At 44.6% G+C, this 18560-nt stretch overlaps 1 protein-coding gene across 1 annotated transcript in view; it reads right to left on the minus strand.

Moving 5' to 3' along the window:
* Slc6a20 (solute carrier family 6 member 20) overlaps window positions 1-18156 on the minus strand; it is a 36178-nt gene extending 18022 nt beyond the window's left edge. The window contains exons 1-5 of the mRNA XM_032911293.1: window positions 17913-18156; window positions 5590-5730; window positions 3917-4008; window positions 1634-1861; window positions 203-313 (exon numbers count right to left, since the gene is read on the minus strand). Of these exons, the coding sequence (XP_032767184.1) occupies window positions 203-313; window positions 1634-1861; window positions 3917-4008; window positions 5590-5730; window positions 17913-18156 (816 nt within the window). The remainder of the gene's footprint in view (window positions 1-202; window positions 314-1633; window positions 1862-3916; window positions 4009-5589; window positions 5731-17912) is intronic.
* Window positions 18157-18560: the final 404 nt, after the last annotated feature.

The following is an 18560-nucleotide window of genomic DNA, read 5'->3' on the forward strand; positions in this document are numbered from 1 at the left end:
AGCTGTCCAGACCTGGTCTATGTCTAGTAAATTTCTTGGTCGTGAACCACATCACTAAATCTCAGGTAAAGTAATCCCCGATTTAAAAGATACCAGACACCCCCCCAGATGCCTCATTCTCTTTAATAGAGAGATTATCAGCCAGAAGACCCAGACAGATTGCCCTTACGATAGCAGCACCCTCATGCCTTGCAGCTCATACCTTGGGTGTGAACATGTATGTCAGGCCATTGGTGGCTCCGTGAAGTGTGAGGCCCCGGACCAGGTAGATGATGAGCACAAAGTAAGGCATTGATGCGGTGAAATAGACCACCTGTGGGAATCCAGGAGCAGAGTCAGCCTCAAATGGGAGGAAATAGCTATGCAGCAGTCGGCAAAAAAGTCCACTTGACATTATCAATATACATTACTGAAAAGAAGATAACTATTTTTACAGAATGTTTCATTCAAAATATGTGAAATTAAATCAATAATATAAATCCTGCGAGCTCTTAAAAATTAAGAGATCAAAAACAAACAAACAAACAAACAAAAAAACTTACTCAAGGGAAGTTTTTTTATGGAGCCTACAGCTGTCCTACCAGAGAACACCATGCTAGCTTGGAAATAGAGCCAAGAACTTGCTTATATCACCAGGAAGGTGTTTTCTACATGGATCATGGCACAATGTTTGGATTAAATGATTTAGGAGTTTGCCCACAGCTGGTAGCAACTGGAAAAAGTACAAAAAATATTTTACTGGGTCTGAAAGTTTTCAGGATAAAAATGGGGTCATCTTTTATTACCTCTGACATAAAAATAAATAAAGCTAGGAGGGTTCTTATATATGACTGCGTGATAGTCACTGTCACAAAAGACAACAGAAACAAAAAGAACCCAGAAATGTGTTGTGTAGGTCTGCCTAGCAACTATGTTCAATCTGTGATAAAGTCCACTCAGCTCTGTGAATACCTCCTTAGTCCAGTGTGGCATCCATTTCTCCATAGCCCTCTGTGAATGCCTTAGTTTACGATGGCATCATTCTAGTTTCCTTTCTGTGCTATGACAAAGCACTTTAAACAAAAGCAACTTAGGGGAATAAAGGGTTGATCTGGCTGACACTCTTAGGCTACTGTGCATCACTGAAGGAAGTCAGGGCAGGGACTCAAGAAGGAATTTGAAGCAGAAGTCGATAAGAAATACTGCTTGCTGGTTTGTTCACAGGCTCGTGCTCAACTAGCTTTCTTATATAAGGTAGGACCACCTACCCAGGGAATGGTGCCACCCACGGTGGACTGGGCCCTCCTACATAAATTAATAAGGCCATCATTGCCTTATTAACATAATTTTATGTAAATTAGAGACTTAAGACATTAGCCTGTTTATAAATTGATAAGTGAATCAAGTGAATAAACTTGATTCAAGATGAACATAAAATAATAACCAAATCCCCAAAGACAAACCCATAGGCCAACCTGATCTAGGAAACTCCTCAACTATGCCTCCCCTTCTTAGGTGACTCTGGGCTTGTGTCAAGTTGACAGTTAAAGCTAACTAGGACAGATGTTTTCCTACTCATGGCTTTCTGTGAATACCATGGCACCCATTTCTCCATGGTCACCCAAGAACAGCACTATTATGCTCCCCAGCCCACCTTGCCAGTTGACTCAGTGCCCCGCAGGATGCACAGATAGACAATAAGCCAGGCCAGGGTGAGGCACAGTGCTGGCTCCCACTGGACTCCTCCATTCTCCTGGATGGACGGTGAGATGTTGAGTGTTTTCCTGTACCAGAAGTACTGTGTTGACGAAGCCTTCTCACACTCTTCATCATAGCCCGTTCGGTTACTATTCAGTGGGCAGACAGACCACGGCAGGGGATCCTTTGGAATGAAGTGGGAATCAACAGAGAGGTAAGGGGAAAGTCAAGGGTTTGATGGGGTGGTGGGATATAGCCTTAGCAGAGGGATGTTGGAAGAGGAGGCTAGTCCCCTACTTGCAAATGGTTGCAACCTTTGAGGCACATGGTGTGAGGGATGGCGCTGTTCGGAAGAGGGAAGGCTGTGGTGTGTTAAGCTGTGCAAGAGTGTGTTCCCTTTGCCCACCCCAGGGCGTGCCAATGACATGGGTAGCGACCAATCAGGTGTGGACGCAGCAAAATGGTTTGCAACCTGGTGTCCATGAGACGTTCCTGCTGGCGAGATGATAGCGTGGGATATATGGAATTTTAGATTGGTTTATCAGGGGGGTACAGATGGCAGAGGATGACTGGTTTGGTTTGGATGTTGAAAATTCCCTGAAATTCCATACCCAGAGGCTGTGTCTCTGGATGGGGACTTCTGTGGATCTTTAGGAGGTGGGGCCAAGTAAGAATTCATTAGGGTGTTAAGGAGCTAAGGAACACTGTGTCTTACTTTCTATTCTGGTTTCATTGCGACTATTTGTTCCTCTATGTTTTTAGGCCATGATGATCTGCTAAACTTCATTTTTACTGGAGGCCAAGTTGTAAATTAACTCCTTATAAGTTAGTGTCTAACTTATTTTGTTCTAGTAAAGCTAATAAGGGCTGCCACTTACTGCAATTCTGCAGGCATCTTGAGGACTACTATACTCTTATGGGTCTAGAAGACTCCATTACTAGTATCTTGACAGTGACAAGACCATGTACAACAGGAGAACTTTGACCTAGCATCACTGCAACAGCTAAACTGGGAGCTTGAACTCCAAGTTCTTGCAACATTGTTAGGGTGAACAGAATATATTAGTGATGGAGCTGGAGAGATGGATCCATGGTTAAGAACACTGGGTACTCTTTTAAGTACCCAGTGCCTAGGTTCAATTCCCAGCAACCACATGGCACTCACAACCATTTGTAACTCTAGCTCCAGGAGATTTGATGACTTTTTCTGACCTCCACAGGCATTGCTTAAATGTAGTATACAGATAAAACACTCATTTTTTTTAAACAAAAGACTTGTAATGACACTTGGGTCTCCCTTGGCCCCCTTAACTTAGAACAAGCCAGAGAAAGCAATAGTCACTTGGTAGGGTGAAAGTCACAGTTCACTTTCAACATCCACAAGCCAGATCCTTATTAGGACACCCCTAAGAATATGGACAGATGTTTCATCCCATGGTCCTTGGGTGTGGAGAAAGAGGGAAGTGAGCTCCAGTGCCTTGAAGCTATTGAGGCCCCTGAGCCAGAGATCCTGGCACTAGTGACTTCCTTTGAGCACTAATTTACAGGACCTGAGCTTAGCAGTTAGACTCAGAGCTTGGCAGTGAAACCCTCTTCTGCTTTAGGTTGTTTGAACAGGGTTCTTTGGCACCTAAAATTAACTTATTTAATGTCGGTCCATGATCATAACCCCAGGTCAGTTGCTCAGAGGCACTGAAGGGGATGGAGGGAAAGAAAGAAGTCTGATCAGAGCTGTGAGTGGTATGGGAGTAAGCCTGCTTTAAGGTAAATGCCTTGTTGACCAGATTTTGATTCTATGAGGTTGGATTTATAGGACAAAAGGTGCCACTAATAGAAGCAAGCCTGAGAAATCTCTTGGCTTCAAGGCCACATTTCAGAGGTCCCAGTGGCATTATCTAGTGAGCCACAGCTACTCTATATAATATCAGGGAGACAGGTCTATGCTCTAGGATACTCATTCCACTGAGACCCTGGCTCCAAGAGGCCATCTCATGAATGTGGGGCCAGCTCTGACCTGGATGTTCCCACAGACAGCAACCAACTGTCCCCATCTCCTTTGTTTTTAGAGAGGCTTCTCTCCCTTTAGTGTGGAACATCAGAATCAGAAGTCCAGTGGATGATTGGATGTATTCCCTTCCCCAGGTTCCCTTTAAGTTATAATCCACAAATCTTTCCATTCCTCTTAGAGGTCTGCATCCTCTCCTCTTACTGTTCCTGGTGTGGTCAGGCCTCTGCTCACCTGGAAGGAGTGGAAGAGGTACCAGATAGCCCAGGTGTTGATGACATTGTAGTACACAGAGACCAAAACCGAGACCACCAAGCTAGCAATGCCTGAAATGAATAAGAAATCTGTGCTGAGAACCATGTGTGGGTAACCCAACCTGTAAGCATTTGTAGGATAGACATGATGGGACCACCCAGGGCAGGAATACTCCCCCCCTCCAGGTTTTTTCTAAATATGACCTCATGGCTGTGACTTGTTTCCAAGGCAATCTCCCAACTTATGTGTTTTGGCATCTAAGTGCTAAGTCCTGGGCTCTGTGCTTGATGTGTGTCTTAGTGTTCTATTGCTGTGAAGAGATACCATGACCATAGCAACTCTTATTAAAGAAAGCATTTAACTGGGGCTTGTGTACAGTTTCAGTGGTTTAGTCCATTGTCATCATGTAGGAAGCATGGTGGCTCACAGGCAGAAATGGTGAACAAGATCTATACCTGGATCCAAAGACATCAAGAAGAGAAAGACACCCCCAAGAACACACTTTTCCCAACAATGCCGAACCTGCCAATCCTATCAAATTGTTCCCCCTATGAGCCTATGGGGCCATTTCATGATAGTGTTCCCAAATAATAGAAGAGAAAACAGACAAAGACCACCTAGCGGAACAAGTATATAAGCTTCAGGAGAGAGGTATCACCTATTGCCTGCTGTGACCATTATTCCCTTTAGATGAGGCTGAGTCACTGGGGCCAAACCCATCTATCTGTTATCAGGAGAGATGGAGTGTAGCAGAGGCATGAGGTGTGGAGGTAACCAGCCCCACTACCTTAGTCAGACTTGTGAAAAGACCAGAATAGCTCTGTAGAGAGGGAGAGTTGCTCTGGAGTGGTCTGACATTGGCCTCTAGGAGCACTGTTCCTAGCCTTGTCATCCCACGTGAACACTGGACCATTTTTAAGTTATGACCTAGGTCTTGGTGGGAATATATCAGTATCACTAGTGAGAGGAAATCTGGCCAGTAAGTGGGTGTCAGTGCCCCTAGGGACTCAGCTGCTCTCTTTCCCATGCCGCAGCAAGGACTCACCCTTGGTCCTGAGCCAATTGTTCCCCTTTCTGAGAAGATACTCAGAATAACTGTGGCTTTTGATGGCCCCACCTCCTGGGCTTTTATGGGGCAGGTGAACCATGTCTTCTTGGAGGTATCATAGGATAGCAAATGGTGGTCACTCTGAAAAAGTATGGTGGGAAGCAAAGCCACCTGGTATGAATAAGTGCCCTGGCTTCCAAACTCTGGCAACATTTATGGTGCCCCAAAACCTCTATGTAGTGTGGTAAAGATGAAATGGGCTCACACACTGCCATGTCAGTCCCAGTCACACATTAAGCAGAGGACAGCTATTTGTTTTCCAAGATGGTAGGTGGCTAGGACTGAATGAAAATCTCTGTGTCAGGAAGCTACGTCTAACTGTTCACAGAATCTCAAGCTGAGGTCCAGAGAGGAGAGGCCCTGAGGTGGGAGTTTCCCTATTTGGGAGTCAGAATCCAGGGCCCTCTCTCTGCCCAAGTTCCATGGCAACTCTCACTGAGCTGTCAGTCCACCCAGGCACAGGTCCTGCTCATGGACAGCAACCTGCACACCTGTGATGCCCAGGAACATGAATCTGTCAGGAACTGGAAAATATCCCACATACCGACACCACTAAGGTAGGGGCTGATGGTCCTCCAGGCACCAATGCTGCCCTGCCGCATGCGCTGCCCCACAGCCAGCTCCAGGTACAAGAGTGGCATCCCCTCTACAATGAGCATGATGAGGTAGGGGACCAGGAAACTCCCTGTGGAAGGAGCATCAAGTCAGTGTGTACAGATAGACTTTATCCTGTCCCCACCTCTGTGCAATGTGTCTATAACCTGACTTCCCCCACCCAGTCCTCCCTCTACCCCATTTCCCCTCAGACCTTTCCACTGAACCTCCATTCTTCTGCCCCTGTGTCTTCCTCCTACACACCCATCCCTCTCACCATCTATCTTCCCTCCATCCTATCAACCAACATCTTATTCATGAATTCACACATTCTGGTCTCTCCATCCATTCATTTTTCTGCAACCATCCATGGATGACGTGCAGCCATGTCAGTGGTTTACATCTTTGAGTACCTCCATGCTGGGAGGCAAACTGCCCCTGACCCTAGCTCCTTGGGCATCATTCTCTGTGCCACTGTTGGCCAGAGGCTGTACCTACCCTCTTTTTAAAAACTGTGTTGGGGAGGTTGGGGAGGTCAGAGGACAACTTTGCAAAGCTGGTTCTCTCCTTCTACCTTTATGTGTGTTCTGGGGATTGAACTCAGGTCTCCAGGCTTGTGTGACAAGTATCTTTACCCACTGGGTCATCTCACTAGCACCGATCTTCTCTTGGCAGCACTTGAGGGCTGGCGAAAGGCCAGACCACCAACTTACTAAACACTTTGAACATCCCTCCTGAATGCTTCTGTCTGTCTTCCTACAACTCTGATAGAACCTATGTGAGACAGAGTGGAAAATCAGCAAATTTGTTTCCTGCCTTGGAGGGCTCACCCAGGTAGAGGGATTTCGGATGCTTTACAGTTGCCTGGGCTAGAGAATGCTTTGGGCAAACTGGTCAGATCCCCAGTACCCAGAACTGCATACCACATCTCCCCTTTAAAGAGGATCTCTGTGTATGTGTTTTAAACAAGTACCTTCAGTCTGAAATTTTATTTTGGTAACAGTGACTTAGAAAACCTCCAAATCCACAAATCCCTAAGGGGGGGTGGTCTATGAATGGAGCTGTAAACACCCCACTGCCAGACAAATGTACAGAGGCAGGCAGGGACACAGGCTGCCTACAAAGTCTACTGCATGGAGAGATGACCCAAGGCCTATCCTCTTGTATACCTCACCTCCTCAGCTCATGGCTCCCTGGCTGGGGACCTGAGAAACGCCCACAGGAGGAGGTAATACAAAAGTAAAAGCCTGACACAACAGCAGCAGGGATTGATGGTGGTTTGTAGAGGTAACTGGCTCCTTGGCATCATAGAAAACATAAAAACATCACCATACACAAACCCTAATAGTCACATGCTGGCAACCTGCCTGGCCTGGAATGGTTTGAAGGAGGACACAGCACTGAACATAGAGGTAGCTTTAAAGACATGGTTTCTTGTCTCTAAACTCTCTATGTTGAATGCTGAAGCTGCTGGCTTCTGAAAACAAAACAAAACAAAACCCCTAATAACTTTTTTTTATTCTGAAATTAAAAACTGCTGACTTGGGTGATTAACACCTGTAGCCTCACAGCAGGAGATCAAGTAAAGGATTAATTGCCAAGGCTTTTCTCTCTCTTGCCCAGAAGCCTCACCACTCAATTGTCAGGCTGGAGGGAGGTTTGAAACCATAAACTCAGGAGAAGAAAGTCACTTGCAGAAGGGAAAACTTTTACATAAGCAAATATGCATAAACTCACATACATTCATGAACAACTCACATACAACTTTATGCACACATACACCCTTCATGCATTTTAGTTGGGTCCAGCGGCTTAGTTCATAATTACATACTTACATACACCATCCATACTTACATATGCATATGAAACAGAAACCCAAGTGCCAGTGCAGAAAGAAAGAACTCATTCTGGATGAAAAATGAGCTACAATCTTTACTGCACAGAGAAAGAAAAAGCTTCTATCTTTTAATGCTAAGTGAATTAAACCGAAGTCTATTAAGAAGAAAGCTTTGTCCTCTTGAGTAAGAATAAGCCTACCTTGTTGTTAAGAAATAACCTGTTCTATCCCCTGGTAAGGAGAAGCCTGCCTGCTCTTTCTGTGTGTGCGTGTGTACGTGCGTTTCTCTCTCTCTCTCTCTCTCTCTCTCTCTCTCTCTCTCTCTCTCTCTCTCTCTCTCTCTCTCTTTGTCCCCCTCTCTCTGCATTCTGTGTATTGCCCTTTTCTGTTCTACCCTGATGTCTTTATTTCTAGGGGAAATAAATGGGAGAAAATTTATTAGACTCTATCTATACTCTCTAAATTTCTAAGTTACTCTACTCTCCCTCCTTCCTTCTCCTAATCTTGCTCTCTCCTGTTCTGATGTAATAATGCCAATGCCATGTAATCATTCCTAGTTTTTGTACATTTTCTAGGGGATTAGATCACATGTTTTTTCCAAGCATCCTTTTTTTTTTTCAAAAGTTCTCTAAAAGTTCAAACATAAATTCAAATCATGAATTGAATAAGAAGTTTATAACAGATGTTTACATGTGTTTTCATTAAGAGTAACTATCTGGCTAAACATTAACTTTCTGTCACAGGCTTCACAGGTTCATTGAGAGTTAAACATCATAGATAAACCCAGTCAATATTTTATCTTCTGTCCTTTCACCTACAATAAATTTTTAGTTCCCTTTTATGACCTTTGCTTGTTTACAACCTCTTGGAATGTGTTCTAAGTTGTATATGCCTGTGTTCTATTTCAGAAGCAACTAACTTGTGACACATGAAGATTGGCAGAGTTCTAACTGCAGTTTTCATATCAGAGAGGACTTTAATAACAATCCTATTATATAAAGGGCTTAATAATTACTAGTATAATTTTAGCAATTTTACAGGATCATCATTAAGAATGATATTAATATAGCTTATAGAGCTATATTAATTTATATTGCTATGCAGTTTTACTATAAGATAGTACATCTTTATTGATTGCAGAAATCTGCTCAAAAGGTTGGGTTCATTTGTGGTGGTTGTTATGTATATTTAATAATAACAGGAAATGCGTATTAATAGCAGGAATCTTCCCTAAAATGTATTCCCTTTAGCCTTGCCTAGAAGGGCTCATCTATCATAGTTTTGCAGTCCATGGTGAAGTTATCTCAGAAAGATCACCCACTAGGTTTAAGCCCCTCCTAGATGGCTTCTGGCAGTCACAAAATGTCTGCATGGAACATATGGATTGCCTGTGTTATAGGGGCATTGATGGTCATCTATGGGACTGTGGAACTAAGTTCCCAGGACATAGTTGCAAAGAAAGGAAGAATAACTGCTTTAAAACTTCAGATTGTGTGGGGCCCCAAGCTAGTGGTCTTCTTGGCCCATGTGTTTTACAGGCTCCTGTGTCCTCCCCTTCCTCCCTCTGGTCCTGTTAGATACCTGCCCTCATGCCTTCCTGCCCTTACTCCTCACAGTGGTTTCTGGGAACAAGAAGTTACCATCGTAGGAAACCAGCTCTCACTTCCTTCATTGGCCTATGTCCCTCCGATTCTCCTTCAGCCCCAATCGCACTCAGAGGGGGAAGAGGCTATGACAGCTCTAGCTGCTTCTTGTTGAGAGAGCGAGTCGAGGCTGGTGCCAGTCGGAGAAAGGGGGACTCTTACAAAGTAGGATCCTGGGGCCTGTCCAGTGGTCTGCAGCCCCATATCCTCAAGAATGGCCCGAGGTCCTCCACTGGGTCCCTTCAGAACTCAAGTTGCATCTTTCAAGAGACTTTATATTCAAGAAACCTTATATTCCCTATGTGATAGCTAAACTTGACTGTCAAAGTGATTATGCATGGAATCAACTAAAACCCAAGGAACTGAGCACAGCTGCAGGGAACTTTTTCTGATTGGATCATTTGAGGTGGGAAGACCCACCCTAAGTCCATACCCGCCATACCATATGGCAGCTTGGAGCTTACATAAGCGGGTTGGACAGAGGAAGCTCTTTCACCTGCTTGCTCTCACTCTTGCTGCAAAGTTTATCTATTCTCATGATGAGGCACTTTTTTGCTTACATTAGAACCTACTTCTTTGAGATTCCAACACAGACTGAAATACCCAGCCTTGTGAACTGAACAACTACTGGATTTTTTTGGCTTTTTACTGGGGAATAGCCATTGTTGGACTATCTGGATCACAGCTTGTAAGTTATTATAATAATTCCATTTACACACACACACGCACGTATGTATGTATGTATGTATGTATGTATGTATGTATGTATGTATGTATGTTTCAAGTTTTGTTTCTTTAGAGAACTCTAATAGACCCTTATAGCTAGAAAGTTGAAGTGAGGTTAAGATCCTGGAGAGAGAGTATCTCCTTAGATACACCACAGAATAACAGGTCAAAACAAACACTTGAACTTTGATTATACATACATTTTTCTTCTTTAAGCCAGCCCCTTGTAATTGGCATGTAGTGTAGACCAGTAACTCCATTTCTTTAAGCATAGGTTTGACATCAGTGTATTGAACTTTTACCTTATATATGACCTTGTATAACTCGTTAGACCTTTGTAACAGTTTAAGCTTTCTTGCTTTGCTTTGCATTCTAGAAAAATACCCAGCCATTTTATGAGCTATAATATTAACAAATCAATAGTCACCAAAACCTAGGTGTGGCTATCTTTTGCAAGCAGGTCCAGCTGATGTCATAAAGGTGGCAGGGTTTTGGCTTGGAAGATAATGCTATATAAAACCACCTTAATAAAGAAAGTTGTATCCAAGCTACACATATAATATCTACATACATCCTGTTAAACAATAGGAGTTGTTAAGTTTCCAGGTAAACCTTGCCAACAACAACAAAACACAAGACAGTCTCCATACAGTATAGAGAGATCTACTGTAACCATACTTTTGGTTTTGAATGAGCATAAGTAACTTATCTATCATGAGGTAAATGATAAGAGAAATAATGCCTTTAATCTTTATTATGCTGTTCTCCCTCCTTGTCTTGTGACAGATGGCTATCCTGATTCAGGAAAGGGAGCTTTGGAGGATATTTTGAGGCAAATGTAGTTGGGTCTGAAGTGGAAGGCCAAATTCCATTTCCAGAGCCAGGTTCTTAATGAGTTTAAACATATGACAAATGACACAAAAGACTTTTTTCCTCTATAAAAATGAATCCAGGTGGTTAGTGGAGTCAGTAACCATGAAGTGGGACATCATATGAGATGTAAACAAATGGAATGATTAATTAAAAAAAATGAATCCAGGAGACTTGCTGTTGAGCCCAGTGACAAGTGGCTGGACCCAAAGTATATCCAGTGTTAGAATTATCCAGATTAATCTTATTTATTGGGTCATGCATTGGGTACAGATTGAAAACTATCCTTTTAGAATATTTAAACTCTTTAAAGTCATGGGTGAGTGGCAGTGAGCTCCAAAAATAAAGGAAGTATCTGCCTTTCTAATGACTAACCTAGTCTCTCTGTCTAGACTTGGGGTAACCAACTTCTTGGAAGACTCTACCCACAATCAACTAACATGTGTCTGCAAATGGAGGCAGACGACCTGGATAACTTAATAAATTCTGTTTTTCTTTAGCCTCTGCCAAAGAGAAGGCTCTATGAAAATAGATGGGTTAGAATTCTCCCACAACCTCAAGCAAGAGAATCATCCTGTCTTAGTTAATACCTGGGCCATGTCTCCTGACCAAAACCAGCCAAACAACCACAAAAAACAACAACAACAACAACAACAACAACAACAACAAAAAGCCAACACACTTGCTTTGTTTTAATATCCAGTTCTGCTCAGTGTTTGAGAAGGCAGCTGATAGGGGTCCCTCCCATCTGCAGACACCAAACCTAGACACTTATCGCTGATGCCAAGAAGTACTTGCTGACAGGAGCCTGGTATAGCTGTCCCTGAGAGGCCCCACCAGAGCCTGACCAATACAGAGGTGGATGCTCACAGCCAACCATAGGACTGAGCATGGGGACCCCAATGGAGGACTGAAGGAGCTGAAGGGGTTTGTAATACCATAGGAAGAACAATATCAACCAACCAGATTCTCCAGGCCTACCAGGGACTAAACCATTAACCAAAGAGTACACATGGAGGGATCCATGGCTCCAGACTCATATGTAGCAGAAGATTGCCTTATCTAGCATCAATTAGAGGGGAGGTCCTTGGTCCTGTGGAGGCTCAATTTCCCAGCGTTGGGGAATGCTAGGGCAGTGAAGCAGGAGTGGGTGGGGAGCACCCACATAGAAGAAGGGGAGGGAGGGAATGGGGTTAGAGGGTTTGTGGAAGGGAAATCAGGAAGGGGGGAGGGTTAACATTTCAAATGTAATTAAAATGAGAGAGAGAGAGAGAGAGAGAGAGAGAGAGAGAGAGAGAGAGAGAAGGAAGAGATCTTTGAAATAGTTTGTCTTCTCTACAATTAGATGCAGAAAAAAATCTTGGGGTCAGGATTGCCATTTTTCTACCCACACTCCCTAATCCATCTTGATGAGCATCTCCAGCCTGTCAACAATCAGCAGCAAATACAGTTCCTGGGGAAGGCTGGACTACCTAACCTTGTCTCAGTTCCCTACCATCTCTCCCAGTTTCCTCTTTTAGTCTTTCTTAGTGCAATATTGCTGTCCTGTTCCTGGTCACAGGGAATCAGTCCCAGGCCCCACAGAGCTCCATTTGTATATAAATATTTAATGCCATCATTTCTCGAAACACTTGGTTTGCCATGAGAGTCACTTTCTATGTAAACCACACAAGCTCTGGGAAAAGCGCTGGTAGTCACATTTACTGAGTTCATTAAGCATGTGCTGTGTTATGATAGGTGCTTCTCGTTCCAGCCTCACATGATCACAAAACCTAAAATTAAGAGTTTCTAGTGATCAGCGATTCACACAAGTTCACAGAGTTGGATAACCAGAGACAGATGCAAAAAGGAGGCAGGAAGGCCTCCTGGAGCCAACAGATGCACATGTTGTGCAGTTATTTGTAGGGTGTTCGTCTGGTGCTGCTTGTACTTAGAGGCTAATTACTGACTCCCAAGATCTGGTTGCCCCTGATGAGCAGATCCTCAAGTACCCCAAAGTGATGCTGTGTAAACCTTGTTCCCCAATTTAAAGCTATTGGTTAAAATAAACCTGGTGACAGCCATTTACTGGGGGGAATGAAGAGAGGTGGAGTTTGAGTTATAGGACTGAGGGTTTCAGGTAGGCATCATGAGGAGGAGAGAGAGTGCAGAGGAGGAGAAGATGGGAGAACAGGCAGTCTCTAGTAGTCACGATGGACCAAGGGCACAGGTCAGAGTGATATGCCACCCAGGACACCAGGCTGCTGGCACAGAAGTAACCCAGAGAGTTTCAAACAGCAAGTATTTGGGGAGCACAGTTGAGCCAGAAGCCAGACTGGCAATTACAGATTTAGATTCAGGGTAACCCCCCCCCAGTAATACAAGTAGCCTGACAAATATCATAGCTTAAGTCTCATTCATTTAAAGTTAAAACAGGAATAAATTTAATAGTCTTATGTAGTTATAAACAGTCAAGAGTCTACTAGAAAGCACCTGGGATCAAAGATTCATCGTGAGTATTTTCTAAGAAGTCCAGTGTTTAGGCTCTACCTGGTTTGCGGACATATCTACCTCAAATTCAGAAATTTGCTAGCATTAGTCATTTGCATAAATTTCAGAAAAACAATTAGAATTGCCAGCCCATTATCAGCTTGGTCTCCAGATGAGCATGCTTTTGGGGAGACAACTCCCAGTTATGCAAACTTTGTGACTGTGACTTTGCCCTGAGTTTAGTGTCGCCCAATGGAAACAGGTTTATGGGTCCTTTCATACTGGCCAGCAGTGTTTCAAACAGGTATTAGGGATGTGTTCAGGCCACTGCTATTTACCAACAACCCTGTCCATTTTTCAGCAGGCTCTGGGTGTTTGTATCCATCCTGTTCCCTATTACATCTAGCTACATAACCCTGAGGTTAAGATCTGAGGCTGCAGCAAGTAGCACCTGTTACACAGGAAGTTCCAGAGACGGTGGATTGTAAAAGGGAAGAGCCCCAAAGCCATCCCTGGTGGAGAATGGGGTATCTAAAGGGGAGGAAAAGGATCAGCAAGATTAAAAAGGGCAGATCTCTGTGAGCTCAAGGCCAGGCTAGTCTATAGACCTAGTTTCAGCGCACCAAGGCTACACAAAGAAACCCGGTTTGAAAAGAAGTGTTCACAGCACAACAGTTGGACATATGAAAGGGCATTCTTGGCTGCTGGGTCTTCCAAACTCTGAAGATCTCCTGACCATAGCAGCCAGGCCAGACTGAGGAGATGGTATCCCAGGTGGAAGAATAGAACTATATGTTACAGTCCTTGTTAACTAAGGGAACTAAGAACCTCGAGGGAAAATCCCCTTATGTACTCAGAATACTGTAGTTTGTCTTCAGAGCCCCAGAAAGTAACCTCTTCTTGTTCTCCTGACTCTCCAATAGTGAGCGGTTTCTGCTACAGCTAATGCACCCTTCTGTTGCTTCTGGGAGTGTTCCTGAAGGTACTTCCCTTATTGACAACACTTGGAAGAAATTACAAAGTGCTAGGAAATGTGAGGGGCTCGAAACAGCCTCTTAAACTTCATCCAGCAAGAAACCAGTCCAGGTAGCTCTGAAACACAAAACAGGATCTGCTCAGAGCCATGGAGACTTTTCTTCTCTTCTGGTTAGATATCGGATATTTCCCATTACAGGCTTTTAAAAAATCTTATCAGGTGTTCCTAACTTTAGGCCAGTGGATAAAAGAATCCAAAGGGATAAGGACACAGTCTAGGGGAGCCCCTGCTGACTGTCATCTGTAAGACAATCTTACAAGATTTGTTTCCTGAGCCAGAGCATTTGTATCCCCTTGTATCCCTTCCCCTCCCCCCCTCCCCTTCCTTCCCTTCCCTTCCCTTCCTTCCTTTTTCTTCCTTCCTTTTTCTTCCTTTTTCTGTCTGTCTGTCTGACTGTCTCTTTGGTTATTGTTTTTGTTGTCTTTTTAAGACAGAGTTTCTCTGCATATCCCTGACTGTCCTGTAACTAAATCTGTAGACCAGAGTGGCCTCAAACTCAAGATTACCTACCTGCTTCTGCTTCCTGAGTTAGAAGATCACCCTGTGTACTGGGACTAAAGGTGTGCACCACCACACCTGGTATATTATTTGCTCTTAACATTTGATTCTTTAATATCTTGTAAGATCTGCCATTTGAAATAACCTGAAGTAAATATTCTCTTTTCCCCATCCACATAATCTGTAAGCAAACACCCTAAGCACTCAGGACAAATAATTCACACGCACCCACAATGAAAGAATATGGGATTCTTCCCCTGTTTTATGTCACAGCAACTGGAAAGTGTAGGCAAAAGCAGGGGAATGTGCCTTTGGTACTGTGGGGCAGAAAAAAAAAGCAGGCAGCAAGGAGGGAAAAGATACTCTATAAATTGAGAAAATTGGAGATATCAGGCAGAAAGAGCTTTAATTCCCAGTGAAACCCTCATCTCCATCCTGCAACCCAAGCAGGCTGGGCCTTCTTTGCCTGCAGCTGTCAATGGTAGCAGCTTAATTAGCACCTGGCTCTAGGCTGCTGAAAATTCTCACGAGCATCCCAGGTCTAGTAATCTTAGTGCTAGAGATTCAGGCTTGGGAAAACTTTTAAGTTTCCTTTAGCTCCCTGTATTGACGGTTATTGTGGTAGGAACGGAAGTCAGGGCCTCATGCATGTTTAAAGCAAGATTTCAGCAGCCCCGCCCACAGCCCTCCGCTAAGTAAGTGTTCTTGCAACTTTCTTCCCCTCTCACCCACCCATCATCTTTGAGATGTCCACAGACCAGTGTTTTACAAGCCCAGCAAGCAGAGTGCTTTATTTATATACCAAAAACATGGGGGGATCCTGGGCTAGGCTGTATGGAGTCTTTTGTCCCACTACCCCAGCAGTAGCTATGGGAGTTCTGGATAAACAACTAGAGCCCCTCATGGTGCCAGCACCCAACAAAGTTTCCTACATATTGACAGAACTTGCCCTGCTACCTCATTCAGCAGCTCCATTTGAGTTCCAGGTACCTCCCACCTCAAACTCAAAGCAAGCATTCCTCTACACTGGAAAACTCCAAGACTTCAGCTTTTGCTCAAGAAAGAGAAAAAAGCTGAGCAAATCTTCTCTACCTTCTCCTATTTCTAGCCCAAGAGCCCAGCATGGAGTAAAGAAGCAGAGGAGTAGAAAATCTCTGGGAGACATTTGGTTCCTTGGAGTCCAGTGTTCTTGGCTTAAGAGTTGTGGCATAACCCTCTGCCCTAGTTCTAATGGGTGGCCATACAAGATCAAATCACCCTGCACCGTCAGAGCCCAAGGTCCCTAGTCTCCTTACTCCTAGTGGAAGTAGGAGCTATCTAGGTTTCTTACCGTGCTAGCTGTGGTTGGAGAGGGTTCTTCATTTGGAAGGGGCGTTCAGGGCACTGCACAGTCATAGCCACTTCTGAGTCCTTCTCTGCAATTTTGAGTTATGTACATGATCCTAAGCAGAGTCTTTTCAAATCATGGGGTGAGATATGCCAAGGAATGTACTAAGAGTGCTAACAGTCATCTAGGGGATCATGGAGCTCAGTTCCCAGGGACAAAAGGACCAAGCCACAGGGAAAGGGATAACAACTCTATCTCTCTGGGATGGGAATGACCCTAAGGCTGTTAATCTTCACTCAACCTGAAGTCCTCCCTTCTCTCCTACTGGTCTTTGTTTCGACAGACAGACACAGACAGACACACACAGACAGACACACAGACACACACAGACAGACAGACAGACAGACACACAGACATACACAGACACACACACACACACACACACACACACACAGACACACAGACACACACACAAACACACACACACACACACAGAAACACACACAGACACACACACACACACACACACACACATACACACACACACACACACACCACACACACACACACACACACACACACACACACACACACACACACACACACACACACACACACACACACACACACACACACACAGACACACACACACACACACACACACACACACACACACACACAGACACACACACACAGACACACACACACACACACACACACACACACACACACACACACACAGACACACCCCTAGCGCTTTTCTGCCTATTTCTCCTCATATTATCTTCTAGGAACAAGCAGCAGCCATCTCAGAGCCAACTTTGCAGAGGGAGCACAGCATAGTCTTAAATTGTAAGGCACTCTGCTCTTAATGTGTTGGTCAATCTACTCAATTAGGAACATTTGAGTTGTATCCAGTATCTTTTCCTAAACCAAGCTGTGGAATTCAGGTGGCTCACAGAACCCAGAAGTGCAATGGCTGTCACAGAGGTCTGCAGAGCCCTGGGGCCACACGAGGGAGGGAAGAGTGAAGGTATTGGCAGGGGACAGCACATACCCACACTAATGGTCGGAGCTGGCCCAGCTTGTCATTGTGTATAAGCAGGGTCTGAACAGTGCCTTCTCATTCAGGAGGCTTCTCAAGGCTAAATCCCCTTCTTGCTCTGAAAAGGCTGGGTTTTTACACTTTACCAACCTGGGGCTGAGGCCTGTGTGGTTTATTCTCCAGAGACACCTTACAGCAGAGGCCATATTTCCACAGCTGTTTGGAGTTATGCTCTTAACATTCAAAGGTCATACGATCCTTTAACCCAAAGCATCAAGCAGTAAGCACATTGAATCTGGTGTGGCCCATGGTCAGCTTGTCTCTGTGACAGAGCCGGGTTGCTTATCTGCTTCCTAGGGCCAGAAGAAAACTCAAAGCTCTTACCAAGGTGGGAGTGTGGGCACCTTTAGTTGTGCCGGGCAATCATTTCCTCAAACCTCAATAATTCAATTCAAGCAGATGAGCTCTGCAATCCTTTTGTCAAGAAAACAATACAACAATGGAATCTAAAGAGCCTTATTTTAGTTGGTATCGTATTTTGTACACAGAAAAGGAAGAAAGATCATAGCTCCATATGCACAACCCAGAGGTTAAAGAGTTAGAGGAGGAATAGAGAAAACCTTTATAGCTTCAACTTAGCGAAAAACGTTTTAGATAGCAGAGCAAAAGCACTGTCCATGGATGCGAAGGCCAAACCTTCCTCCTGTGCGGGACTGTGGTCAGTTCTTCGGAGGTGATATCCAGCAGATTCCGGGAAGGTGAAAGTTTTAGATGTGAAGCCCTCAGTTAGGCAGACATGCTGCACCCGCCCATTGCACTCACCTCCACCATACATCTGGCACAGGTAGGGGAAGCGCCATACATTGCCTAGGCCCACAGCATAGGAGACACAAGTAAGTAAGAACTGCAGGGGGTTGCTCCACTTTGGCCGCACCTTCTCCACAACCCCAGGCTGGGCACACTCTGCTGACCTCGGTCTTCCTGGGCGCTGACCAGGGCCTCCAGAGCCTCCGCAGGGCTCCTCATCCTCTGGCAGCGAGACCACACGTGCTGAAGGCGATTCCATCGTCTCTCACTCTCATGTGTAGAATGGACAGCACCTGTGCTCTCTTCTGCCCTGCCACCCAAACCCAATGGTCTCGACTGTTTCTCCCAGGTGTCTGGAATCAGCTTTTGGCCCTGCAAGTCCCTGGTGTGGGTTCTCTGCTTGACCAGTGCCCCCCTCTCTGCCTCAACCTCACAGGTGGCCAGTTTAGACCCTCCCACTGACCTTCGGCCACATTCCTTTCTGTGTCCCTTGTCTCTCAAGCTCCAGGATTTCTGGGCTCCTCGGGTTGCTCTTAAGGGTGTCTGCAAAAAAAAATTCACAAAGATGATTGTATCTGCTGGAGGCTGATGGTGAACTGGAAAATGTTTAGCTATAAACTGCAGAAAGTACTGATCGATGTACATGTCAATTCCTTATAGTAC

This window comes from Rattus rattus, chromosome 8 (genome assembly GCF_011064425.1).
Source record: "Rattus rattus isolate New Zealand chromosome 8, Rrattus_CSIRO_v1, whole genome shotgun sequence".
Taxonomy (NCBI): domain Eukaryota; kingdom Metazoa; phylum Chordata; class Mammalia; order Rodentia; family Muridae; genus Rattus; species Rattus rattus.